Source organism: Pristiophorus japonicus, chromosome 11, assembly GCF_044704955.1.
Source record: "Pristiophorus japonicus isolate sPriJap1 chromosome 11, sPriJap1.hap1, whole genome shotgun sequence".
Lineage (NCBI taxonomy): Eukaryota > Metazoa > Chordata > Chondrichthyes > Pristiophoridae > Pristiophorus > Pristiophorus japonicus.
This window is the reverse complement of record NC_091987.1, coordinates 18,296,625-18,324,572: the sequence shown is the minus strand read 5'-3', so window position 1 is coordinate 18,324,572 and position 27,948 is coordinate 18,296,625. Positions and strand designations below refer to the sequence as shown.

Genomic DNA, 27,948 nt, shown 5'->3' with positions numbered 1-27,948 from the left:
ACCACTTTGTGCACAGCGATATCGGCCTCCTCCGGGAGAAACCAGTCCGTGTTTCGGACCAGCTCACGGCATGGATCGGCAGGAGTGGGGGTGGGGTAATGTTTCCTCTCTTGCCGCTCTATGTGTTTGTCGCACAATCACACACACACAGCGGCAAGAGAGGAAACGTTGAGTACAGGGGCAGGGAGGTGTTGCTCCAGTTGTACAGGGCCTTGGTGAGGCCACACCTGGAGTATTGTGTACAGTTTTGGTCTCCTAACTTGAGGAAGGACATTCTTGCGATTGAGGGAGTGCAGCGAAGGTTCACCAGACTGATTCCCGGGATGGTGGGACTGACATATCAAGAAAGACTGGATCAACTGGGCTTGTATTCACTGGAGTTCAGAAGAATGATAGGGAATCTCATAGAAACGTTTAAAATTCTGACGGGTTTAGACAGGTTAGATGCAGGAAGAATGTTCCCAATGTTGGGGAAGTCCAGAACCAGGGGGCCACAGTCTAAGGATAAGGGGTAAGCCATTTAGGACCGAGATGAGGAGAAACTTCTTCACCCAGAGAGTGGTGAACCTGTGGAATTCTCTACCACAGAAAGTTGTTGAGGCCAATTCACTAAATATATTCAAAAAGGAGTTAGATGAGGTCCTTACTGCTAGGGGGATCAAGGGGCATGGCGAGAAAGCAGGAATGGGGTACTGAAGTTGCATGTTCAGCCATGAACTCATTGAATGGCGGTGCAGGCTAGAAGGGCCGAATGGCCTACTCCTGCACCTATTTTCTATGTTTCTGTGATCGTTTTACGACTATAGAGGCCCACCCAGCGACAACTCTCTCTGCGGTGATTAGGAGGTCCCGCGCCAGCCCCTCACCAACTTAAAAAAAATATATATATATTGGTTCGTGGGATGTGGGCAATATATTGCCGAAAGTTCTTCGAGGCCCTTGCGGCCTAATCTTGCCCTGAGGCCTTTGCGGCTTAGTGTTCACTGAGTAGCTTGCTGGGCAGTTAAGAGACTAGCATATCGCTGTGGGACTGGAATCACGTATCGGCCAGACCGGGTAAGGGCGGCAGATTTCCTTCCCGAAAGGACATTGGTGCATCAGATGGGTATTTACGACAATCCGGTAGTTTTATGGTCACCATTACTGACACAAGCTTTTCATTTCAGATTGATTTAATTAACTGAATTTAAATTCCCCAGCTGCTGTGGTGGGATTTGAACTCATGTCTCTGGATCATTAGTCCAGGCCTCTGGATTACTGGTCCAGTAACAGAACCACTCTGCTACCGCTGCGCTGGAAATGATACCGCGCGTGAGCGTGCGCCAGAGCATAAAAGTCGGAGGCAACATTGCCCAACCCCCTGATCCCCCTCCCCATCACAAGCCGATTTGCCGAGCTTTGGTCGTGAGGCGGCCCCTTTAAGGCTGGCCGTCGAGTGATCCTTGCTGGGTATGCACCACCTGCTCAGCCGCCGAGAGGTTAGGCTAGGAACTTAACCCAGCGCGCACCGAGGAATTCCTCACAGGAGTGGGCCGACTGGGACAGACCCAACGTACTCCTGAACAACACCGACCGACTGCATCTGGGTTAGAAACCCTCCTCTCCCCTCCCCCACACCCGCAGAGATTTGACCAGAAAAAAATAGCCGCAGTGCATTCCATTCCCAAAGGGATTTGTCCGACCCTAATCCCTTAAATACCTGACTGCAGTCACTGATATTTAGCTCAACCAGTGAATGGTTCAAGTACGGTATAATTAGCTTTATAAATCCAGGAAATGGTCTGCACTGTAAAGCATTCTTCGCTTTACACCTCAGAGCCAGGCCCCTGAATCCCTTCCTCTCGTGCATGTTAACCATTTCGTCCCCAGGAGAGGATAATACATAGAAACATAGAAAATAGGTGCAGGAGTAGGCCATTCGAGCCTGCACCACCATTCAATAAGATCATGGCTGATCATTCACCTCAGTACCCCTTTCCTGCTTTCTCTCCATACCCCTTGATCCCCTTAACCGTAAGGGCCATATCAACTCCCTCTTGAATATATCCAATGAACTGGCATCAACAACTCTCTGCGGCAGGGAATTCCATAGGTTAACAACTCTCTGAGTGAAGAAGTTTCTCCTCATCTCAGTCCGAAATGGCCTACCCCTTATCCTAAGACTATGTCCCCTGGTTCTGGACTTCCCCAATATCGGGAACATTCTTCCCGCATCTAACCTGTCCAGTCCCGTCAGAATCTTATACGTTTCTATGAGATCCCCTCTCATCCTTCTAAACTCCAGTGAATAAAGACCCAGTTGATCCAGTCTCTCCTTATATGACAGTCCAGCCATCCCTGGAATCAGTCTGGTGAACCTTTGCTGCACTCCCTCAATAGCAAGAACGTCCTTCCTCAGATTAGGAGACCAAACCTGAACACAATATTCCAGGTGAGGCCTCACTAAGGCCCTGTACAACTGCAGTAAGACCTCCCTGCTCCTGTATTCAAATCCCCTCGCTATGAAGGCCAACATACCATTTGCCTTCTTCACCACCTGCTGTACCTGCATTCCCACTTTCTGTGACTGATGAACCATGACCCCCAGGTCTCGTTGCACCTCCCCTTTTCCTAATTTGCCGCCATTCAGATAATATTTTGACTTCATGTTTTTGCCCCCAAAGTGGATAACGTCACATTTATCCACATTATACTGTATCTGCCATGTATTTGCCCACTCGCCTGACCTGTCCAAGTCACCCTGCAGCCTCTTAGCGTCCTCTTCACAGCTCACACCACCACCCAGCTTAGTGTCATCAGCAAACTTAGAGATATTACACTCAATTCCATCATCTAAATCATTAATATATATTGTAAAGAGCTGGGGTCCCAGCACTGAGCCCTGCGGCACTCCACTAGTCACTGCCTGCCATTCTGAAAAAGACCCGTTTATCCCGACTCTCTGCTTCCTGTCTGCCAACCAGTTCTCTATCCATGTCAGTACATTACCCCCAATACTATGTGCTTTGATTTTGCACACCAATCTCTTGTGTGGGACCTTGTCAAAAGCCTTTTGAAAATCCAAATACACCACCTCCACTGGTTCTCCCTTGTCCACTCTACTAGTTACATCCTCAAAAAATTCCATAAGATTTGTCAAGCAGGATTTCCCCTTCATAAATCCATGCTGACTTGGACTAATCCTATCACTGCTTTCCAAATGTGCTGCTATTTCATCCTTAATGATTGATTCCAACATTTTCCCCACTACTGATGTCAGGCTAACCGGTTTATAATTACCCGTTTTCTCTCTCCCTCCTTTTTTAAAAAGTGGTGTTGCATTAGCAACCCTCCAGTCCATAAGAACTGATCCTGAGTTGATAGATTGCTGGAAAATGATCACCAATGCATCCACTATTTCTAGGGCCACTTCCTTAAGTACTCTGGGATGTAGACTATCGGGATTTATCGGCCTTCAATCCCATCAATTTCCCTACCACAATTTCCCGCCTAATAAGGATATCCTTCAGTTCCTCCTTCTCACTAGACCCTCGGTCCCCTAGTACATCCGGAAGGTTCTTTGTGTCTTCCTTTGTGAAGACAGAACCGTATATACATGCGTGAGTGAGCTTTATTTGAGCTTTATTTGCTGGTCTGTTTTAAATTATTTCTCGTTCTTCTCCTCCAGACCATTACCGTTTTGCCCCAGGCTGAGAAGGTGCAGCAGCTGGCAGAATGTACTTTGAGGCCTTTGCAGCCTAGTGTGCCCTGAGGCCATTGCGGCCTAGTGTGCCCTGAGGCCATTGCGGCCTAGTGTGTCCTGAGGCCTTTGCGGCCTAGTGTGCCCTGAGGCCTTTGCGGCCTAGTGTGCCCTGAGGCCTCTGTGACAGGTGGGCTACTTGCAGGTTTTCACGCAGGCGGTGTATGACTCCAAGACCATTGCTCTGAGTGCCCTAAAAACTTTGTGTCTCTGTTCTAGTCATCCTACTGCACCCAAGCATCCACCTTTCACACTGAGCCTCTACACTTGACATTACTGTGTCAAAAGTGAAGAACCTTTGACCACCAGTTTAGTAATGGTCTACGCATCTCCAGTTCCAGCCTCTTGCGAATTAACGGTTTCCTTTGCTCCACCGTTGGTGGCCGTGCCTTCAACATCCAGGTCCTCGGCTTTAGAATTCCCTCCCTAAACCTCTCCACCTTTCTCTCCACCTTTTAAGAAAAAGAAAGACTTGCATTTCTATAGCGCCTTTCACAACCACTGGTCATTCCAAAGTGCTTTACAGCCGCTGAGGAACTTTTTTTAAAAGAAGTGCAGTCACTGTTGTAATGCAGGAAATGCGGCAGCCAATTTGCATACAGCAAGCTCCCACAAACAGCAATGTGATATTTGAGCAGATGATCTATTTCAGTGATGTTGGTTGAGGGATAAACATTGGCCCCAGAACACCGGGGATAACTCCCCTGTTCTTCTTCAAAATAGTGGCCGTGGGACCTTTTACATCCACCTGAGAGGGCAGACGGGGCCTCGGTTCAACGTCTCATCCTCCGACAGCACAGCGCTGGCACTGGAGTGTCAGCCTAGATTTTTGTGCTCAAGGGTCTGGAGTGGGACTTGAATCCAGAATATTTCTGACTCCGAGGCAGGAGAGCTGCCCACTGAGCCACAGCTGACACGCAAAGAAGCTTTTTAAAACCTTCCTCTTTGATGTTGGCCATGGACAGATAGTTTGATGGGAGGAAGCTAACCACACACAAACAGAGACATACCCCGTGATTTAGTTAGTCATGCGTATGACTGCTAGTCTCATTTGAACTTAACTGACTGTTATTAAAACCCATTCATGTTGGATACGGATTTAAGAGTGAGAACTGCATAAGTCAATGGCCCAGAATAGTTAGGTTTTTTCCTGCACCCTTTAACTCAAATATAATTTTGCTGGAGGTGCAGTGAGGGCCACGGGGCATAGAATCACAGAATCATAGAAATTTACAGCACGGAAGGAGGTCATTTTGGCCCAGCGTGTCCACACCGGCCGACAAAGAGCTATCCAGCCTAATCCCACTTTCCAGCTCTTGGTCCGTAGCCCTGCAGGTTACGGCACTTCAAGTGCACATCCAGGTACTTTTTAATTGTGGTGAGGGTCAAGTTGGGAAAGCTATCAGGAGTGAAGAAATACCTGCACATGAACTTCAAAACAACAGTTTAGCACAGAGGGTACAAAACATTTATTATTTTCCCTTTAAAGGAGCTAGTTTAGCATTGTCGAATCATACAATCTTACAGCACAGAAGTAGGCCATTCGTCCCGTCGTGCCTGTGTCGGCTTTGAAAGAGCGATCCAATTGATTCCACTTCCCCCTGCTCTTTCCCCACAACCCCGCATTTTAGTCCTCTTCAAATAAATATGCAATTGCTTCTTGAAAGTTCCAGTGGAATCTGATTCCTCTGTCCTTTCAGGTAGTTCTCGATTGCAGCAGCGTTCTGTGCGGAAAATTCTCCTTTCTCCTCCAGCTCCTTTGCCGATTATTTTATATCTGGCTTAAATACTAGTTTTAAGTACTAGTATCCACGGTAACCACACACACTTCATGTTTAGTGGTTTTGTCCTGCGATGGAATTTGAAAATGAGTTACAAACAAGTGTTATTTGTTTTTAAATTAAAGTGAGTTCACACACTCGTTTGAAGTTTAGCTTACAGCCAGCTCCTCGGTTAATGAGCCAGAATCATTGAACAGTACAGCACAGAAGGAGGCCATTCGGCCCATCGAGTCCGTGCCAGCTCTTTTGAAGAGCAGTCCAGTTAGTCCCACCACCCCCCTGCTCTTTCCCCATATCTCCTTAAAGTTATTGAAGATACGATTACTCCAAGTCTAGGAATAATAGTTCATTCATTATCTTGTCTACGACTATCCAAACCTATAAAAAGGAAAAATAGGAAGACTTGCATTTCTATAGCGCCTTACACAACCTCAGGACGTCCCAAAGCCCTTTATAGCCAATGAAGTACTACACTGCTGTAAAGTAAGAAATGCAGCAGCCAATTTGTGCACAGCAAGCTCCCACAAAACAGCAATGCAATCATTACCAAATAATCTGTTTTAGTGGTGTTGGTTGAGGGATAAGTATTGGCCAGGACACCGGGGATAATTCCCCTGCTCTTCTTTGAAATAGTGCCATGGGATCTTTTCCACCTGAGAAGAAAGAAAAACTTGCATTTCTACATAAGAACATAAGAAATAGAAACAGGAGTAGGTCATACGTCCCCTCGAGCCTGCTCCGCCATTCAATAAGATCATGGCTGATCTGATCATGGACTCAGCTCCACTTCCCTGCCCGCTCCCCATAATCCCTTATCAGCAAACTTGGCTACATTACACTCAGTCCCTTCATCCAAGTCATTAATATCGATTATAAATATTTGGGGCCCCAGCACTGATCCCTGCGGCACCCCACTAGTTACTGTTTGCCAACCGGAAAATTACCCATTTATCCCGACTCTCTGTTTTCTGTTTTCTGTTAGTTAGCCAATCCTCTACACATGCTAATATATTACTCCCAACCCTGTGAACTTTTATCTTGTGCAGTAACCTTTTATGTGGCATCTTATCAAATGCCTTCTGGAAATCCAGATACACCACATCCACTGGTTCCCCCTTATCCACTCTGCTTGTTACATCCTCAAAGAACTCCAGCAAATTTGTCAAACATGATTTCCCTTTCATAAAACCATGCTGACTCTGCTTGATTGAAACATGCGTTTCTAATTGTCCAGCTACTGCTGCCTTAATAATGGACTCCAGCAGTTTCCCAATGACAGATGTTAGATTAACTGGTCGATAGTTTGCTGCTTTTTGTCTGCCTCCTTTTTTAAATAGGGGCGTTATATTTGTGGTTTTCCAATCCGTTGGGACCTCCCCAGAATCCAGGGAGTATGGGTAAATTACAACTAATTACAACTATCTCTGCAGCCACTTCTTTTAAGACCCTATGATGTAAGCCATCAGGCCCAGAGGAATTGTCTGCCTTTAGTCCCATTTCCACAGTGCCTTTGATGACCACCCGATGTCCCAAAACGCTTTACAGCCAATTATGTACTTTCTTATTTGGAGTGTAGTCACTGTTGTAATGCACGAAACGCGGCAGCCTATTTGCGCACAGCAAGCTCCCACAACAGCAGTGAGATAAAATGACCAGATAATCAGTTTCAGTGATGTTGATTGAGGGATAAATATTGGCCTCGGCACACCGGGGATAACTCCCCTGCTCGTCTTCGAAATAGTGACTGTGGGATCTTTTACGTCCACCTGAGAGGGCAGACGGGGCCTAGGTTTAACATCTCATCTGAAAGGCGGCCCCACTGACAGTGCAGCACTCCCTCAGTACTGACACTGCAGTGTCAACTTAGAATGTGTGCTCAAGTCTCTGGAGTGGGATTTGAACCCATAACCTTCTGACTGAGAGGCGAGGGGGAGAGAGAGAGAGAGAGAGAGAGAGCGCCAGGGCTGGCACTATAACTCTTGGCCCGTTCCTGGTTCCCTGTTAGCTGGGAGGGGCAACGGTTCGATGTTATACACATCCCTGAGGAGAAGTGTAACTTTATAGGAGCCTCAAAGAACAGAGATGTTTACAGGCAGTGATGGGATTTTGTAATATCTTAATTAACTCCGTGACAGTTTAATTTGACTTTAATCCACTAAATCGAATTTAAGGAAAATGCAACTGACACAGCACTTACTGTAAACCAAACAATGAGCATTGTGTACACAGTAACTGTCAAATCACTCCCAGCCTCCGGGCTAATCCAATCGTGCAATTGGCCTTAACCCCTTGTTGGACAATCCTCAACCTGCTTTATGTATATTTCCCCATCCACTACCCCCAGCCCCAGCCCCGCCCCCGACTTTCTCGCCTCTGTTCCTGAGGACATTTCATTTTGACAGTGGTGTCTCTACTCCACCCAACTCCCTGTGGTTTCTTAGGCTTAATGATACATCCCTCGCGGTTTACAGCGCAGGAGGAGGCCATGCAGTCCATCGTGTTCATGCCAGCTCTTGGCTACATCAATCCCAAACTAATCCCACTGCCCCACTCTCTCCCCACAGCCCTGTATCAATCCCAAACTAATCCCAATGCCCCACTCTCTCCCCATAGCCCTGTATCAATCCCAAACTAATCCCACTGCCCCACTCTCTCCCCACAGCCCTGTATCAATCCCAAACTAATCCCACTGCCCCACTCTCTCCCCACAGCCCTGTATCAATCCCAAACTAATCCCACTGCCCCACTCTCTCCCCACAGCCCTGTATCAATCCCAAACTAATCCCACTGCCCCACTCTCTCTCCATAGCCCTGTATCAATCCCAAACTAATCCCACTGCCCCACTCTCTCCCCATAGCCCAGTATCAATCCCAAACTAATCCCACTGCCCCACTCTCTCCCCACAGCCCTGTATCAATCCCAAACTAATCCCACTGCCCCACTCTCTCTCCATAGATCTGTATCAATCCCCAAACTAATCCCACTGCCCCGCTCTCTCTCCATAGCCCTGTATCAATCTCAACCAATCCCACTGCCCCACTCTCTCCCCATAGCCCTGTATCAATCCCAAACTAATCCCACTGCCCCACTCTCTCCCCACAGCCCTGTATCAATCCCAAACTAATCCCACTGCCCCACTCTCTCCCCACAGCCCTGTATCAATCCCAAACTAATCCCACTGCCCCACTCTCTCTCCATAGCCCTGTATCAATCCCAAACTAATCCCACTGCCCCACTCTCTCCCCATAGCCCAGTATCAATCCCAAACTAATCCCACTGCCCCACTCTCTCCCCATAGCCCAGTATCAATCCCAAACTAATCCCACTGCCCCACTCTCTCCCCACAGCCCTGTATCAATCCCCAAACTAATCCCACTGCCCCGCTCTCTCTCCATAGCCCTGTATCAATCTCAACCAATCCCACTGCCCCACTCTCTCTCCATAGCTCTGTATCAATCCCAAACTAATCCCACTGCCCCACTCTTTCTCCATAGCTCTATATCAATCCCAAACTAATCTCACTGCCCCGCTCTCTCACCATAGCTCTGTATCAATCCCCAAACTAATCCCACTGCCCCGCTCTCTCTCCATAGCCCTGTATCAATCCCAAACTAATCCCACTGCCCAACTCTCTCCCCATAGCCCTGTATCAATCCCAAATTAATCCCACTGCCCCGCTCTCTCTCCATAGCTCTGTATCAATCCCCAACTTAATCCCACTGCCCCACTTTCTCCTCATAGCCCTGTATCAATCCCAAACTAATCCCACTGCCCCACTCTCTCCCCATAGCCTTGTATCAATCCCAAACTAATCCCAATGCCCCGCTCTCTCCCCATAGCCCTGTATCAACCCCCAGACTAATCCCACAGCCCCACTCTCTCCCCATAGCCCTGCATCTACCCCCAGACTAATCCCACAGCCCCACTCTCTCCCCATAGCCCTGTATCAACCCCCAGACTAATCCCACAGCCCCACTCTCTCCCCATAGCCCTGCATCTACCCCCAATCTAATCCCACTGCCCCGCTCTCTCCCCATAGCCCTGTATCAACCCCCAGACTAATCCCACAGCCCCATTCTCTCCCCATAGCCCTGCATCAACCCCCAGACTAATCCCACTGCCCCGCTCTCTCCCCATAGCCCTGTATCAACCCCCAGACTAATCCCACTGCCCCGCTCTCTCCCCATAGCCCGGTATCAACCCCCAGACTAATCCCACTGCCCCGCTCTCTCCCCATAGCCCTGTATCAACCCCCAGACTAATCCCACTGCCCCGCTCTCTCCCCATAGCCCTGTATCAACCCCCAGACTAATCCCACTGCCCCGCTCTCTCCCCATAGCCCGGTATCAACCCCCAGACTAATCCCACTGCCCCGCTCACTCCCCAGAGCCCTGTATCTTGTTCTGTTTTTGTACTCTGTGAAACTATTTATCAAACTCCAAAATGCTATTGGATATTTTACGACTTTCTCTCTGTGTGAGCGTTGGTTCAGTGGATGAGCGATGTATTGCCACTGGCTTTAGCAGTGTGAGCAGCTGTTAATTCAAAGAGCAAGGCCTCCGATCAACCAGCCAATCTGCAACCCATTGTGAGGAGGAAAGGCATCGTTTAGGAAAGGAAAATACATTCCTAGAAGTGTTTTTTTTCCCTTCCTCCTCATTACTGGCTGCATTCCAGACAGCCCGGGTCCTAAACTGCCTCGTCCCAAAGTGAAAGCAGCCCTCTGTGTACCTGGAGTTAAATGCTATAAGAACATAATAACGTGAGAATTAGGAGCAGGAGTAGTCCATACGGCCCCTCGAGCCTGCTCCACCACTCAATGATCTTCCACCTCAAATCCACTTTCCCGCCCGATCCCCAAATCCCTTACGGCAAGGCTGGCTCTGTGATAGCTTCAATCATCCCCGGTGAGCTGTCCAGATTGGGCGGGAGGAAATGGCTTTAACTAGCTCCCCTCAACCTTATCCTGTCAGGCTGTCTTGTGTATGGTTTGGGCCATAGCTAGGGCTTGCTTACCCTCCAGGCTCACACTGGACACTCCAGGCTTGCACTGGACACTCCAGGCTTGCACTGGACACTCCAGGATTGCAACTGGACGATCCAGGTTCACACTGGACGATCCAGGTTCACACTGGACACTCCAGGTTCATACTGGACACTCCAGGTTTGCACGGGGCACTCCAGGTTTGCACTGCACTCTCCAGGGTTGCAGTGGAGACTCCAGGTTCACACTGGACTCTCCAGATTCACACTGGACACTCCAGGTTCACACTGGACACTCCAGGTTCACATTGGACACTCCAGGATTGCATTGGACATTCCAGGTTCGCAGTGGAGGCTCCCGGGTTGCAGTGGACGCTCCAGGTTCGCAGTGGACGCTCCAGGTTCGCAGTGGACGCTCCAGGTTCGCAGTGGACGCTCCAGGTTCGCAGTGGACGCTCCAGGTTCGCAGTGGACGCTCCAGGTTCGCAGTGGGCGCTCCAGGTTCGCAGTGGACGCTCCAGGTTCACAGTGGACGCTCCAGGTTCGCACTGGGCACTCCAGGTTCGCACTGGGCACTCCAGGTTCGCACTGGGCACTCCGGGTTCGCACTGGACACTCCAGGTTTGCACTGGGCACTCTAGGAATTAAAGACTAATCTCGCGGACACTACTGTGCTCATACCCAGGGCGAAAAATCATAGCAGCTATAAAAAATTGTGGGGGAGTGGGACTGGCTGAAGTGCTTTTTCAGAGAGCCGGCACGCGCTCGATGGACCGAATGGCTTCCTTCTGTGCTGTAACCCTTCTGTGATTCCATAAAAAAGTCGTTTTTTTTTCGTTCATTATTTTTGCATGCTTTAATTTCACAGTTATGAAAATATTGCAGATGGCAGAAAGACTGCTTGACAGTCAAGGATCAGCTAATTGTGTAATGAAGAGTCTGTTCGCCTTCTGATTGGTCGAGGGAAGGCGGGCGCCCCGAGGATGGACGTGTCTGGCGGTCAATGGCGAGAGTGCGGGAGATGGGTGGTCATGTGATGTAACCTCCGGGAAAACAACTACACCCAGAGTTGGGAGCCTTGGCTGGAAGGAGTCGGGTGGGTTCGGGTCTAATTCGCTGGTGCTCCTGGGCCAGGATTGGGGAAGAGTCAACTCTCCTCCCGCCCCGTGCGGGAATGTGTATGTGCGATTGGCATTGATGCCCTCGAGCCAACAATCCATAATCCGGACGCCGACTCCGAGAATAGCGCATGGGGACAAAGCAGTAGGGCTAAGTGCTTTCAGGCAGGGCTGTGAAATTGGTTCTCCATGTTACTGCCACTTGAACAATTACAGCTTGCATTCATATAGCACCTTTAACATATTGAAACATCCCAAGGTGCTTCACGGGAGCAATTATCAAACAAAACTTGACACTGAGCCACATAAGGAGATATTAGGGTAGGTGATGGGAGGTAGGTTTTTAGGGAGCGTCTTAAAGGAGGAGCGAGAGGCGGAGAGGTTCAGGGAGGGAGTTCCAGAGCTTGGGGCCCAGGCAGCTGAAGGCACGGCCGCCGATGGTGGAGCGATGGAAATCGGGGCTGTGCAAGAGGGCAGAATTGCAGGAGTGTAGAGATCTCGGAGGGTTGTGGGATTGGAGGAGGTTCCAGAGATAGGGGAAAAATAGAAAAGAAAGACTTAAATTTATATAGTGCCCTTCATGATCACTGGATGTTTCAAAGCGCTTTACAGCAAATGAAGTACTTTTGGAGTGTAGTCACTGTTGTAATGTGGGAAACGCGGCAGCCAATTTGCGCACAGCAAGCTCCCACACACCGCAATGTGACAATGAGCAGATAATCTGTTTTAGTGATTTTGCTTGAGAGATAAATATTGGCCCCAGGACACCAGGGATAACTCCCCTGCTCTTCTTAAAAATAGTGCCATGGGATCTTTTACGCCCACCTGAGAGGGCAGACGGGGCCTCGGTTTAACGTCTCATTCGAAAGACTGCACCTCCGACAGTGCAGCACTCCTTCAGCACTGGGAGTGTCAGCCTGGATTTATGTGCTCAATTCTCTGGAGTAGAGGGACGAGGCCATGGAGGGATTTGAACACAAGGATGAGAATTTGGAAATTGAGGTGTTGCTGGATTGGGAGCCGATGTAGGTCAGCGAGCCAGGTGGCTGATAGGTGGATGGGCACGAGTTAGGACACGGGGCAGCAGAGTTTTGGGTGAGCTCAGTTTTACGGAGGGTGGAAGATGGGAGGCCGGCCAGGAAGAGCGTTGGAATAGTCGAGTCTGAAGGTACCACAGGCATGGACGAGGGTTTCAGCAGATGAGCTGGGGTGGGGGCGGAGTCGGGCGAGGTTATGTGAGGTCGAAGTGTCAAAGGTCACGAATCTTCAAACCCCCCAAAAAAGTCTAATTTTCGTTTTCGATCTCTCTCGCTCAGGATCCCGTCTCCGTCAGGAGGATTTCCCGCCTCGGATCGCGGAACACCCGTCCGACCTGATCGTGTCCAAGGGGGAGCCGGCCACCCTGAACTGCAAGGCGGAGGGGAGACCCAGCCCGACTGTCGAGTGGTACAAGGACGGGGAGCGGGTGGAGACGGACAAGGACGACCCCCGCTCCCACCGCATGCTGCTGCCGAGTGGCTCCTTGTTCTTCCTGCGCATCGTGCACGGCCGCAGGAGCAAGCCCGACGAGGGAAGCTATGTCTGCGTGGCCCGCAACTACCTGGGGGAGGCCGTCAGCCACAACGCCTCGCTGGAGGTGGCAAGTAAGTACCTGGCCGCGTGACGATCGCCGGTTGTACAGCGTGTGTGGTGGTTGTTGTTGTTGGTGCTGCGTTTCTCCCCCGCAGCGGTGTGATTGGACAATGGACCTTCAGTCCTGGTGTGGTCGCCAAATGCATTGTCTCCAAAATGGGGGAGGGGATTGTTGCCCCTCAAAGGCTCTGTGGCTTAGCTGTGTCCCAGCCCCATGGAGGTCTGCGAAGTAAGTTGACAGTGGCCCATCGCACGGCCGGGAGCCGGTCGAATGTATCCATGTTGGGAGCCATGGGGTTGTCTCCTCAATTCCGAGGGGGGAGTGGGCGAACTGATTTTTTTTGCCTCTTGATCTGTGGGATCTGCCCAGCAACAAATGACAAATTCTGACCTCCCGAACGTGGGTTGTGTCATCCAGTGTATCAGCCACCTGGCCAATTGGGAATCCAGATGCAGGTTGTGTTGCAAGGTGGCCATTAACCGGTCCGGGCAGGGGGCGGTCGAGGGGGTCGTTCATCCCGACTGCCTGTCTCTCTTCCGCGCGTACAGTCGAGTCAGGGTGTCCCTGGAGATGGAACACGCGATGTCCACCGGTGCGCTCGCGGCCTTCCGCAAGAGGTGGGCGCCAGAGGGACTGGAGTGCATCATCACCCCTGGCAACCAAATTTAATTTGATTAAAGGTTTTCGTTACAGTTGTAAATTGTTAATTTGTGGGTTCCAGTGCCAAAAGGCGGCATTTGATCAAAAGTTATCTACTATAAATAGTTGTGGATTGTGTCGTCCAGTGTACGTCAGCCAGACACTTCTGGCCAATTAGAGATCCAGATGTGGCTAATCGGGTTTCTGATTGGTCAATATAAATGGAGTAATCGGCACTGTTGTCGGGTCATGTGATCGCAGTACTCGCGTGGCTTGAACTTTAACCTTTCCGTCTGTTGGTAAAAACGTTGAGAGGGAAAGCGGGGTGATGTTTGACTTTTGGTCGTTGTGGCTGCTTTACTCTGTCGGTCACTGAGCGGTGGGGGATGTATAAGTGAATTATACACGTGCGTGAAGCACATTTACCAAGTGAGGGGGCGCGGAGACAACGGTTTTGCCGTGGCCTGGCCTGTGGCCTGTCAGCGATTTCTATTGGCCAGCAGCGGGCTACGGAGAGGGTATTTTGAGCTGTCTCAGTCGGGGGTGAAGTGCTGGTGTGTACAGGTCTCTCACCGGCAGTGAGAGTGGTGCTTACAGTTTGAGCGGTTGAATGAAGAGGTTCGCACAGGGCTACGATACACCGGCTCAAGGGCGAGTTTTCCATTACATTCTGCGACGTGTGCCTGAAATGACCCTTGTGGTGACATTGGACAAGGTAGGGCCTTGATATAAGGGTCTCGCTTTCAGAACTAAGGCGTGTTGGTGGCTTCCTGCTGCTCGGGTGGCTTTGTGTGCGATAAACTGACTGAGAAGGATATCTTCTGATTTTGTTTCAAGATGTCGTTGTGTGGTTGAGGCAACTTGCGTATCTTTTATTACTCAATGACTATTGGTTTGATTTTAATTCAAGCAAAAGATGTGTTTACAATTCTATATAGGTAATGCACCTCATTACCCTGTATACTGTGGGTAAAAAGGAATGATTCACTTCAGTCTGGTACTGTGCGGCCCATGTGTGTCTCAGTGCCTGCTCCTGTACATGTACAATCATCATCATCATAGGCAGTCCCTCGGAATCGAGGAAGACTTGCTCCCACTCTAAAAGTGAGTTCTCAGGTGACTGAACAGTCCAATGCGGGAATTACAGTCTCTGTCACAGGTGGGACAGACAGTGGTTGAAGGAAAGGGTGGGCGGGGAGTCTGGTTTGCCGCACGCTCCTTCCGCTGCCTGCGCTTGCTTTCTGCATGCTGTTGGCGACGAGACTCGAGGTGCTCAGCGCCCTCCCGGATGCACTTCCTCCACTTAGGGCAGTCTTTGAACAGGGACTCCCAGGTGTTAGTGGGGATGTTGCATTTTATCAGGGAGGCTTTGAGGGTGTCCTTGTAACGTTTCCTCTGCCCACCTTTGGCTCATTTGCCATGTAGGAGTTCCGAGTAGAGCGCTTGCTTTGGGAGTCTCGTGTCTGGCATGCGGACAATGTGGCCCGCCCAGCGGAGCTGATCGAGTGTGGTCAGTGCTTCGATGCTGGGGACGTTGGCCTGGTCGAGGACGCTAACGTTGGTGCGTCTGTCCTCCCAGGGGATTTGCAGGATCTTGTGGAGACATCGTTGGTGGTATTTCTCCAGCGACTTGAGACGTCTGCTGTACAAAGCGGATAAAAGGGAATGATTCACTCCCGTCTGGTACTGTACGGCCCCTGTGTGTCCAGCCTGCATCCTCTCGGTTGTTGTACAACGCTCGGATGGTTGGGTGTGGTGCGAGATTTATTTGTGCGCGGATGCTGACGTCACCAGCAGGGATCGGAGCCCAACATGAAAGCAGTTTACGTCCTTTAGAGAATGGACAAACTATTCTGCCGGTCGCCTGAACATCACAGCGGGACAGTTTTGCAATTTTAATCATGGTGTACCAACTTTGTCACAAACACTCTTTCGGATTTTGATTTAAATTTTATTTTTTTTTTTAAATTGGAACTGCAATTTCTGTCCAACATGTTCCTGTCTGCTGATTCAAACGGATTGGGAGACATGAAAGGCTTTCATTTCCACTCCCGCGGAGGATTAGTAATTGAGAACATGTGAGTTGTGAATAATTAAACTGTCCCAGATTCACTGCAAGACCATCGATTCGAGAGTTCTTCACAGCTCTCTTCAAAACAAAATATTTGCATTTATATGCAACAAATTTCCTGACCTCGGGATGTCTCAAAGCCCTTTACAGCCAATGAAGTACTTTTCAAAGTGCAGTCACTGTTGTAATGTCGGAAATGCAGCAGCCCATTTTTGCGCACAGCAAGCTCCCACAAACAACAATGATATAAATGAGCAGATAATCTGTTTTAGTGATGTTGGTTGAGGGATAAATATTGGCCCAGGACATCAGGGATAACTCCCCTACTCTTCAAAATAGTGCCGTGCGATATTTTACCTCTACCTGAGAGGGCAAGCGGGGCTCCCTCAGTACTGCCCCTCCAACAGAGTGGCACTCCCTCAGTACTGCCCCTTCGACAGTGCAGCACTCCCTCAGTACTGCCCCTCCAACAGAGTGGCACACCCTCAGTACTGCCCCTTCGACAGTGCAGCACTCCCTCAGTACTGCCCCTCCGACAGTGCAGCACTCCCTCAGTACTGCCCCTCCGACAGTGTGGCGCTCCCTCAGTACTGCCCCTCTGACAGTGTGGCACTCCCTCAGTACTGCCCCGTTTTTTACGTCTGCCCTGTCAAACCCTTTCATAATTTTAAAGAGCTCTATCAGAGAAAAGAATCCCAGCCTGTGCAGTCTTTTCTGATAGTTAGACTGTCTCAGTCTGGTATTAACATTGTAAATCATTTGTGCACTTTCTCCAATGCTTCGATATCCTGTTTGTAATATGAAGCCGGAACGTGCACAGTACGCCGTGTGGTCTAACCACGGCTCTATACAAGTTTAACACCACTTCTCTGCTTCTCAATTCTAGCCCTCTAGACATGACCCCCAGTGCCTGGTTTGCCTTCTGTTTTACGAAGTGCGGATGGAACCAGCGAGGCCTCGTAATAGGTGGTTCTTGGGCCGCGATGGGCATGCTCCGAAAGCCAGCTTTTCCGATCTGTCAAGAATTCTCCGCACAGATCCTCCGCATCCCCAGGGAGGACATCCGCGGGGGGCGAGATCGGGCTATTTGCCCAACTCATGCCCAGCAAACGTCCTTCAAACTCTTGCACCTGATGAAAGCAGGAGTATCGCTTACTTTTACCAGCGTAAGAGTTTCAAAACATATAAAAATTAAATTTAAAAACACATTTTTACATTTAAAACCCTGTCCGTTAAGGTAAGTTTATTTTAAACCCTATTAAAACGCACATTAAAAAATTAAAAAAATATTTTCTTTCTCTAAAACATTTAAATAACTTTAATTTCAATTAATTTTAAATATGTGAAGTGTTTTTATTTATTTATTATGTAGTGTTTCTTGTTTTAAGGGGTTTATTCTCATTGCTGGTAATGGGAACTCGGAGAAACGGACTTCCCGTTATGATCAATGCGAATGCTGCAAAGTGATTGGTGGTCCAGGCCCACGTGACTCCAGCTCTTTCGCACGCACGGGAAATGCATCTCCCCGTGCACTGCGCATCGAATGAAGGCCTCCGACCGCATTCCAAGGCGTCTCCAGGTCCACCAGGTACTTTCGCAAACAATTCTCGGGTCGGAGGTGTTTGCCCGAAGGAAGCCTCCGACATGACTTTTAGCCCCGATGTCGTTTGTATTTTGTATTCATATTTATATTTATTATCAGTGTATTTGGTCGCAGTCCTCCTCAGTATTAACTACAGCCCCCAATTTTGGTGCCATCTGCAAATTTGGATGTCGTATGGCCGATTCCCGAGTCCAAATCGTTCTGGACTTCCTGATGTTGGGGAAGTCCAGAACCAGGGGGTCACAGTCTCAGGATAAGAGGCCGGCCATTTAGGACTGAGCTGAGGAGAAACTGCTTCACTCAGAGGGTGGTGAATCTTTGGAATTCCCGACCTCAGAGGGCTGTGGAGGCTCAGTCTTTGAGTATATTCAAGGATGAGATTGATAGATTTTTGGACTAAGGGAATCAAGGGACTGACATATCAGGACTGACATATGAGGAGAGACTAGATCGACTGGGCCTGCATTCACTGGAGTTTAGAAGGATGAGAGGGGATCTCATAGAATCATATAAAATTCTGACGGGACTGGACAGGTTAGATGCAAGAAGAATGTTCCCAAAGCAGGGGACATAGTCTAAGGATAAGGGGTAAGCCATTTAGGACTGAGCTGAAGAGAAACTTCTTCACTCAGAGAGTTGTTAACCTGTGGAATTCCCAACTGCAGAGAGTTGTTGATGCCAGTTCATTGGATATATTCAAGAGGGAGTTAGATATGGCCCTTACGGCTAAAGGAATCAAGGGATATGGAGAGAAAGCAGGAAAGGGGTACTGAGGTGAATGATCAGCCATGATCTTATTGAATGGTGGTGCAGGTTCGAAGGGCCGAATGGCCTACTCCTGCACCTATTTCTCAGTTTCTATGGAGATCAGGCGGGAAAGTGGAGTTGAGGTCAATGATCAGCTGTGATATTGAATGGCGGAGCAGGCTCGTGTGGCCAACTTCTGCTCCTACTTCTGATCTTCTTGTGTACGGTTTACAAATTGTCTGTGTTAGCGTTTCTCCTTTCTTGAGCCACACCAATTTGTGTTAATTTGACAGGCCACACCAACTAAATCCGCAAATTTTGCCCGCAGCTAGAATGCACAGAGAGAGAATATTTTGAGTAATCGGAAGAGGTCGACTGGAGTATTAGTACTTTTGACGGATCTCTATTATTCTAAGTTGTGCTCGGGGCTCAGCATTGTGGCTGCAATCTTCAACACCTCGCCCTCGTGCTGTTAGCAAACCATTAGTCCATGTCCTGGGCACCAAAGAGATACTGAAGTTTCCAAGGGGACCTGCTACCTCAGGGAAGTAGAATGTAAATAGAATTATTATATATAATTGTTATATCTGAAGACTTGATATTAGTTGAAGGATTAATCTCCAGCAGAGGAGAGAGGCTCCCAATGCACTGAGTAAATATTATACCTAGCTGAGCTCCATATTTCACTTCACATCCAACCGTGACTAGGCCGTGCTTGAGGTGATGACAGCCTGGAGAGTACAGCCATTATGGTACTTCAGATGGAGATTGAAGAACTGGCAGTTCCCAGTGCGTTGAACCGATGTAGTCCTCAGCCATGGAGATCAGGAGTGTCCAACAATGTGTCGGCCGTGGCTCAGTGGGCAGCACCCTCGCCTCTGAGTCAGAAGGTTGTGGGTTCAAGTCCCACTCCAGGAACTTGAGCACATAATCCAGACTGACATTCCAGTGCAGTACTGAAGGAGTGCTGCACTGTTGGAGGGGCAGTACTGAGGGAGTGCCGCACTGTCGGAGGGGCAGTACTGAGGGAGCGCCGCACTGTCGGAGGGGCAGTACTGAGGGAGTGCCGCACTGTCGGAGGGACAGTACTGAGGGAGTGCCGCACTGTCGGAGGGGCAGTACTGAGGGAGTGCCGCACTGTCGGAGGGGCAGTACTGAGGGAGTGCTGCACTGTCGGAGGGTCAGTACTGAGGGAGTGCTGCACTGTCGGAGGGGCAGTACTGAGGGAGTGCTGCACTGTCGGAGGGGCAGTACTGAGGGAGTGCTGCGCTGTCAGAGGGGCGGTACTGAGGGAGCACTCTACTGTCGGTGAGGGAGTGCTGCACTGTCGGAGATGCCGTCTTTCGGGTGAGACGTTAAATTGAGTCTGTTCTCCCAAGGCACTATTTCGAAGAAGAGCAGGGGAGTTCTCCCCGGTGTCCTGGGGCCAATATTTATCCCTCAACCAGCATCACTAAAACAGATGGAATGGAAATTGGGTTTGAAGCAAATCCTAGTGTACATGCCAGTGCTCAAGGCTCTGACCATTTCCAGGGGTGCTAAGCTAACGAATTTCTGCCCCGTTATCTGGTCATTATCACATTGCTGTGTGTGGGAGCTTGCTGTGTGCAAATTGGCTGCCGCGTTTCCCATATTACAACAGTGACTACACTTCAAAAATGTAGTGTGTAAAGCGCTTGGGATGTCCGGTGGTCGTGAAAGGTGTTATCGAATTGAAAGCCTTTCTTTCTCGCTGACCTCCCTGGCCTCTGCCGATCCCGCTCGTCTTCGAACAGAGCAGTTTGCTTGATTGGTGGTCCAGACTCAATATTCATTCCTCCGCCGTGGTGGCTGTCATTTGTACCTTCTACAGGACTCACTGCAGCCAACAAGCTTCCTGCTGCTGCGTTTACAGCCCGCACTACAACCTCTCCCAGATCTTCCCACTCCTCCTGTCCTGGTCTCTTGACCCCCGATTTTCATCCTCCAGCTGCCTGGGCCCCAAGCTCTGGAACTCCCTCCCTCAACCTCTCCGCCTCTCTCTTTCCTCCTTCTTCTTCTGCGGCCGTCCCTTGGAGTCGAGGATCACTGGCTTCCACCCTGAATGAGTTCTCGGGTGACCGGTGAGACCAATGCGGGATCGACAGTCTCGGTCACCGGTGGAGGGCAGACGGTGGTTGGAGGAACGGGCGGGTGGGGTGCGTGGGCCCTTCCGCTCTCTGCGCTTGGCTTCTGCGTTCTCCCGGAGACGAGACTCGAGGTGTTCGGATGCTTCTCCACCACTTTGAGCGGCGTTGGGCCGGGGATTCCCAGGTGTCGGTGGCTAATGTCGCACTCCTTTAAATCCTACCTCTCCAACCGAGGTTTTGACCACCTCTCCTAATATCTCCTTACGTGGCTCGGTGTTTGACAATCGCTGCTGTGAAGCGTCTTGGGACGTCTCACCACGTTGAAAGGCTCTGCCTAAATGCGGGTTGTTATGCCCTCCTGTCCGGCTCAGAGGCATGGACGATGTATAGAAGGCACCTCAAGTCGCTGGAGATATATCACCAACGATGTCTCCGCAAGATCCTGCAAATTCCCTGGGAGGACAGGTGCACCAACGTTAGCGTCCTCGACCAGACCAACATCCCCAGCGATGAAGCACTGACCACACTCGATCAGCTTCGCTGGGCAGGCCGCATAGTTCGCATGCCAGACACGAGACTCCCTAAGCAACTGCTTTATGCGGAGCTCCTTCATGGTAAACGAGCCAAAGGTGGGCAGAGGAAACGTTACAAGGGCACCCTCAAAGCCTCCCTGGTAAAGTGCGACATCACCACTGACACCTGGGAGACCCTGGCCGAAGACCGCCCGAGGTGGAGAAAGTGCATCCGGGAGGGCGTTGAGCTCTTCGAAACTCAACGCAAAGAGCATGAAGAGGTCAAGCGCAGGCAGCGGAAGGAGCGCGCGGCAAACCAGCCCCACCCACCCCTTCCCTCGACGAATGTCTGTCCCACCTGTGACAGGGTCTGTGGCTCTCATATCGGACTGTTCAGCCATCAAAGGACTCACTTTGGGAGTGGAAGCAAGTCCTCCTCGATTCCGAGGGACTGCCTATGATGATGATGTTATGAATGTGAGGGAGTTGTTGCTGATATACCCCAGGAAGAGACTGCAGTTCCGGGAAATAATTGGGGGGCGGGGGGCGACTGGCGGAAGCAGATTAAAAGGGACACAGTGACTATAGCATTGACTGCCGTTTTGTGACATCGATAGCCTGACCCCCCCCGACCTCCGGGCCTTCTTGTGCTTTCACTGACGCAGGTTGGGGGGGGAATGAGCGAGGGGGAGGCTCGGTAATGGGCATTAAGAGGAAATAATTCAAAGGGTGCCCGTTGCTTAATGTAAGGGGATCCATTGGGAAAGGCACAAAGGGTGCAGCTGCCCGACAAGGGACTTTGATCAAAGCTTTGTGCATTGTCCACAGCCCGGCGGTAACCTGGGGCTATGCTGCATTGTCTGCTCCGAGGACAAGGGGAGCTCGCATGACAGGCCTTAGTTGATCCCTTCTATATTTTGCGAAATTACAGGATCAGATACATGTAATGAAGCCCTGGTTAGTGAGACGCCTACTTTTCTTCTGCTTTTTCCCACTCCCCTGCACCCACCCTCGGGCTAACAAAAGCCCCTAAAGTCACGAATTGTACAGCGTGGGGGCTACCCGGGGTGTCTGATTACCATCTCTGCCTCGCTCTCTCTCTCTCTCTCTCTCACACAGAGTAATCAAGCCTGGATTGTAATAGTCGGGTAACTCTCAGGGCTGATGGCACCGATAAGGCCCTCATTTCTCTCCCTTTTCCTGTCTGTTTTGTTTGCTTTGCCGCTTGAAGTAACATTCCTTCCCAAGAGGTGCTTTGATGTGTATCTGGGAGAAGGTGAGCTGGCCAAGCTCCGGCCTCTCCCAGCGCAGCCTGACATCAATACGGAGACTCGTCTCGCTCTCTCACACCAACAGCTCTCTTTTGTCGGTCTCTTTCCCCCCCCTCCCTCGGCACTCAGTTAGGCCCCCCCCCATCTCTTATCCCTTCCCCCCCCCTCCCCCCAGTTACATCCACCCCTCTCCCCTGCCCTCCGCTCCACCACCTCCCACAGTTCTGTCCACTCCTCCCTCCCCCTCCTAAACTGCCCGTTTCAAACCCTTCCTCCCTCCTCTTTCCCCCCCTCAGTTCCACCCCCTCCCCTTCCTCTCCCCCCCCCCCCGCCCCCCCCACCCCCGTCCACTCCCCAGTTCCATCTCTTCCGCGCCTGAAACTTCAGACGCTCAATGGAGTGACAGCCATTCTTTGTAAAGAAAGAAAGGGCGGGGGGAGGGGTTAGAGGGGGACAATGAGGTGAGTGGGGATGGGGGTAGATGGTAGGGATGGGGGGCAGTGGGCAGGGGATGGTGCGGGTGGGTGGGGGTGATGGGGGCATGGTGGGGTGAGGTATGTGTAGGGGGTGGGGGGGAGGTGTAGGGGGTATGGGGGTGTATGGGGGGTGTGGGTGGGGCTGGGGGTGACGGGGACATTGTATGGGGGGGTATGGGTGGGGCTGGGGGTGACGGGGACATGGTGTGGTGGTAGGGGGAATGGGGGTGTGGGGTGTGTATGGGGTATGGGGGCGTGTGGGTGGGGCTGGGGGTGACGGGGACATGGTGTGGTGGTAGGGGAAATGGGGGTGTGGGGTGTGTATGGGGTATGGGGGCGTGTGGGTGGGGCTGGGGGTGACGGGGACATGGTGTGGTGGTAGGGGGAATGGGGGTGTGGGGTGTGTATGGGGGGTATGGGTGGGGCTGGGGGTGACGGGGACATGGTGTGGTGGTAGGGGGAATGGGGGTGTGGGATGTGTATGGGGTATGGGGGCGTGTGGTGGGGCTGGGGGTGATGGGGACATGGTGTGGTGGGTAGGGGGTGTGGGGTATGTATGGGATATGGGGGGGTGTGGGTGGGGCTGGGGGTGATGGGGACATGGTGTGGTGGGTAGGGGGTGTGGGGTATGTATGGGATATGGGGGGGTGTGGGTGGGGCTGGGGGTGATGGGGACATGGTGTGGTGGGTAGGGGGTGTGGGGTATGTATGGGATATGGGGGGGTGTGGGTGGGGCTGGGGGTGATGGGGACATGGTGTGGTGGGTAGGGGGTGTGGGGTATGTATGGGGTATGGGGGGGTGTGGGTGGGGCTGGGGGGCTTCAGCGAGGGTCACAAATCAGTTGGACTCACTCACAAGGAGTGAGCTCGAACTGAGCGAGAGCCACAGTGAGTTGAAGGAGCGGAAATTGCCAATGTCTCGGCACGATCTCAGACCTCATTCACCTTCTCATTCTCTCGGGGCCACGGCGTCGATTCTTTCTGCATTTTGCTTTGTTGGCCCCAGCACTCCCCAAGCGCTGAATTCAAAATCCTTGTTCTCACAAAACCGATCTCTCCAAAGGTAACGGAACGGCAGAACAGGCTCGAGGGGCCGAACAGCGCGCTCCCAGTCCCTACCGCCATCCTGTCGGAGGCCAGGGCTGACCTGGGATTGGACCTGGGACCTCATAGGGTCACACAGCACAGGGGGTGGCCATCCGGATCAGTGTGCCTGTGCTGCTTCTCTGTGAGGCACACCACAGTCAAACAGCCTGCAACTGGGAAAAAAGATCAAATAAATCGGAATAATGTCGCAGTGTAAATGGAGCTATTGGTCTTTGTAGAATCGTATCGACTAAATACGTTACACCCAAACAAATTGTACAGTAACAGGCAGTGAGGGGGTGGGGGGAGGGCTGAAATCACATGCGACCAGCAGGAGCCACGCTGGCAACAATAATAACTTGTATTTATATAGCGCCTTTAACACAGTGAAACATCCCAAGGCGCTACACAGCAGCGTTATAAGACAAAACATAAATATGACATCGAGCCACATAAGAAAAAATGAGGGCAGGTGACCAAAAGCTTGGTCAAAGAGGGAGGTTTTAAGGAGCGTCTTAAAGGAGGAGAGAGAGGCGGTGAGGCGGAGAGGTTTACGGAGGGAATTCCAGAGCTTGGGGCCCAGGCAACAGAAGGCACGGCCACCAATGGTTGAGTGATTATAATCAGGGATGTTCAAGAGGGCAGAATTGGAGGAGCGCAGAGATCTCGGGGCAAAGCAGCTGCCACATTGGTGCCCTTTCCCCAACTCTTGCTGCGTGTAAGCTTGAGGAGGGTTATGGAAATAGGTTCCAGACACCGCCTCTCCGGCAGGATATATCGGCCTCGGAGGGGGAACAGCGCAGACTCACCAGAACGATACCGGGAATAAAAGGGTTGAATTACGAGGACAGGTTGCACAGCCTGGGTTTGTGTTCCTTTTGAGCATCGGAGATTACGGGGGGGATCTGATCGAGGGGGTTTAAGATGATTGAAGGATTCGATAGGGTAGAGCGAGAGACAAACTATTGCCCCTGGTGGGGGGAGTCCAGAACACGGGGGCATCACCTTAAAACTAGAGCCAGGGGTGATGTCACTTCTTCACACAAAGGGCAATGGGAATCTGGAACTCTCTCCCCCAAAAAGCTGTGGAGGCTGCGGGGATCAATTAAAAATTTCAACACAGAGATTGACCGATTTTTGTTGGCCAAAGGGTATTAAGGGTTCCGGAACCCAGGCGGGTAGATGGAGTTAAGATACAGATCAGCGGTGATGTAATTGAATGGCGGAACAGGTTCCTACGGGACTGCCAGCATAGATTGCCTGCTCAAACCCCATGAGCAGCGAGCAAAGCATAGGGGCCTTCGGACGGTCATGTGGAGGAGGAAAGCTTCTTGAAACTGGGATGTTTAAGGTAACTCCATCACAATCTTCTGCTCAAACAGGGCAATCGTGTTGGGACACGAGGTTTTCGAGCTCCGGTCAAATAAAGATTTTGAAAAGTTACAGGGCCGGATGTCTCGTTGCGATGTCTTCTGAGACAAGCTATCTAACCAAGATTAGACAGAACCCAGTGCATAAACAGCAGCTTCCAGCAAAGGAATTCACTCTTGACAATCTCCTCGTGGGTTCAAGCCCCACTCCAGAGAGACACAAATCTAGGCTGATACTCAAGTGCGGTGCTTAGGGAGCGCTGCACTCTCGGAGGGGTAGTACTGAGGGAGCGCCACATGTTGGAGGGGCAGTACTGAGGGAGCGCAGCACTGTCGGAGGGGCAGTACTGAGGGAGCGCAGCGCTGTCGGAGGGGCAGTACTGAGGGAGCGCCGCGCTGTCGGAGGGGCAGTACTGAGGGAGCGCCGCGCTGTCGGAGGGGCAGTACTGAGGGAGCGCCGCACTCTCGGAGGGGCAGTACTGAGGGAGCGCCGCACTGTCGGAGGGGCAGTACTGAGGGAGCGCCGCGCTGTCGGAGGGGCAGTACTGAGGGAGCGCCGCGCTGTCGGAGGGGCAGTACTGAGGGAGCGCCGCGCTGTCGGAGGGGCAGTACTGAGGGAGCGCCGCGCTGTCGGAGGGGCAGTACTGAGGGAGCGCCGCGCTGTCGGAGGGGCAGTACTGAGGGAGCGCCGCGCTGTCGGAGGGGCAGTACTGAGGGAGCGCCGCACTCTCGGAGGGGCAGTACTGAGGGAGCGCCGCGCTGTCGGAGGGGCAGTACTGAGGGAGCGCCGCGCTGTCGGAGGTGCAGTACTGAGGGAGTGCCGCACTGTCGGAAGGGCAGTACTGAGGGAGCGCCGCACTGTCGGAGGGGCAGTACTGAGGGAGCGCCGCACTGTCGGAGGGGCAGTACTGAGGGAGCGCCGCACTGTCGGAGGGGCAGTACTGAGGGAGCGCCGCACTGTCGGAGGGGCAGTACTGAGGGAGCGCTGCACTGTGGGAGGGGCAGTACTGAGGGAGCGCTGCACTGTGGGAGGTGCCGTCTTTTGGATGAGACTTTAAACCGAGGCCCCATAGACGTAAAGATTTCTCTTAACACTATTCTGAAGAGTTCACCTCAGTGCCCTGGCTAATAATTATCCCTCAACCAACTAAAAAACAGATAAGCAGTTCAATCATTACGTGGCTGTTTGTGGGAGCTTGCTGTGCGCAAATTGGCTGCCGCCTCTCCTACATTGCACCAGTGGCTGACGTTAATAAAAAGTAACTCACTGTATGTGAAGTGCTAAGTTCATGAAAGGTGCTATAGAAATGCAACAACCCTCTCTCCCGGGGTTTTCTCATAGCAGTGCGCTGGAGATTAATCTTTTAATTCCTGCAGTCTGCGGGTCAATCCTGGCGGGGTTGTGGACTGAAATACAACAGAGCAGCTTCTAATCAAACTTCCTTGCCCTTACAAAAAGCGATTGAGCAGCAAGTCAAGATCGAACCGAGACTCCCCGCGCTTTTATTTCTCAAAGTGTCATTCTGACCCGTTCTCTCTCCCTCCCTTCCCCACAACGCCCCCTCACTGCTCCCTCGAGTCGCGGCACAACGTTTAATGAGCAGCATTCTCTGATGAACCGCCACTGGATGAGACTGAGGAGTGGCTGTAAATAATGAGGCCTGTCACCTTGAAGCTGCCTGGGATTAAGACGGCAACAATTAAATCGGAATAAATTAACGGGCCGCTGATGGATGACGAAAGAGCGTACGAGGGTTCAGACCACACTGCCCGCTCCGCGATCGGGAGAGGGCAGGCTGGCCAGTTAGGGGCTTGTCCTTCTGACCACAGCCAGGCGCTCTGCTCCCTCCAGCTGCGTTTGGGTCAAATTCCCTCAACAATTTTTTTTTTTTTGGTTCCCGATCTCGGCCTCTCTCATCGGCCTCTGCCTTGAGGATGGAATCAGAACTGTATTCGTTCTTAATGAGATCATTTGCATCTCCCCTCCGAATCCAATTAGCTGCTTTGCAGCACAAACAGCCCGTGATCTGCTGATTGGAACACAGACCGTGAGGTTTGTTCCTTCAACTCAAAATTCTCATCGTCGTCTTCAAACCCCCTCCGTCGCTCGCTCCCCATCTCTGTAATCTCCTCCAGCCCCACGACCCCCCCCCCCCGAGATGTCTGCAGCCCTCTAATTCTGCCCTCTTGAGCATCCCTGATTACAATCGCTCCGCCATCGGCAGCCGTGCCTTCAGCTGCCTGGGCCCCAAGCTCTGGAACTCCCTCCCTGAACCTCTCCGCCTCTCTCCTCCTTGAAGACGCTCCTTAAAACCTACCTCTTTGACCGAGCTTTTGGTCACCTGCCGCAATTTCTCTTTATGCGGCTCACTGTCAAATTTTGTCTCATAATCGCACCCGTGAAGCACCTTGGGACATTACAGGCGTGATATAAATCCAAGTTGTTGCGGTCGTTGGCTGAGCTGAGCAAACTACTTTCGGAAAATAGAAGAGTGGGGGAGGGGAGAAGAACAAATATACGGTCAGAGGACAATGAGGTGCAGTTTCTGGATTCCACCCCATCCCGATTTCCCCCGTCACTGCCTTCCCTGGCCCCCCCACAAAAACCTGAACAGCAGCAACATCAGTTCTGTATAGGCATGTTTTTTACCCTCGCTTCCACACAATCTGCACCTGCTGCCAAATATCCTCGCCTCGATCCCCTCCCTTTAACCCGATACTCTCGATGTCTGGGATCTTCAAAGGCTCTGGTTAATCTGTCCTGTTTCAAACAAGCTTGGACACCAAGCTGGGCAGATTCTTCTTTCCCT

At 51.4% G+C, this 27,948-nt stretch overlaps 1 protein-coding gene across 1 annotated transcript in view; it reads left to right on the top strand.

Moving 5' to 3' along the window:
* Positions 1-27,948, top strand: part of robo1 (roundabout, axon guidance receptor, homolog 1 (Drosophila)) — an 809,035-nt gene that overhangs the window by 458,990 nt on the left and 322,097 nt on the right. The window contains exon 3 of the mRNA XM_070892873.1: positions 12,939-13,265. Coding sequence (XP_070748974.1) covers positions 12,939-13,265 — 327 coding nt within the window. The remainder of the gene's footprint in view (positions 1-12,938; positions 13,266-27,948) is intronic.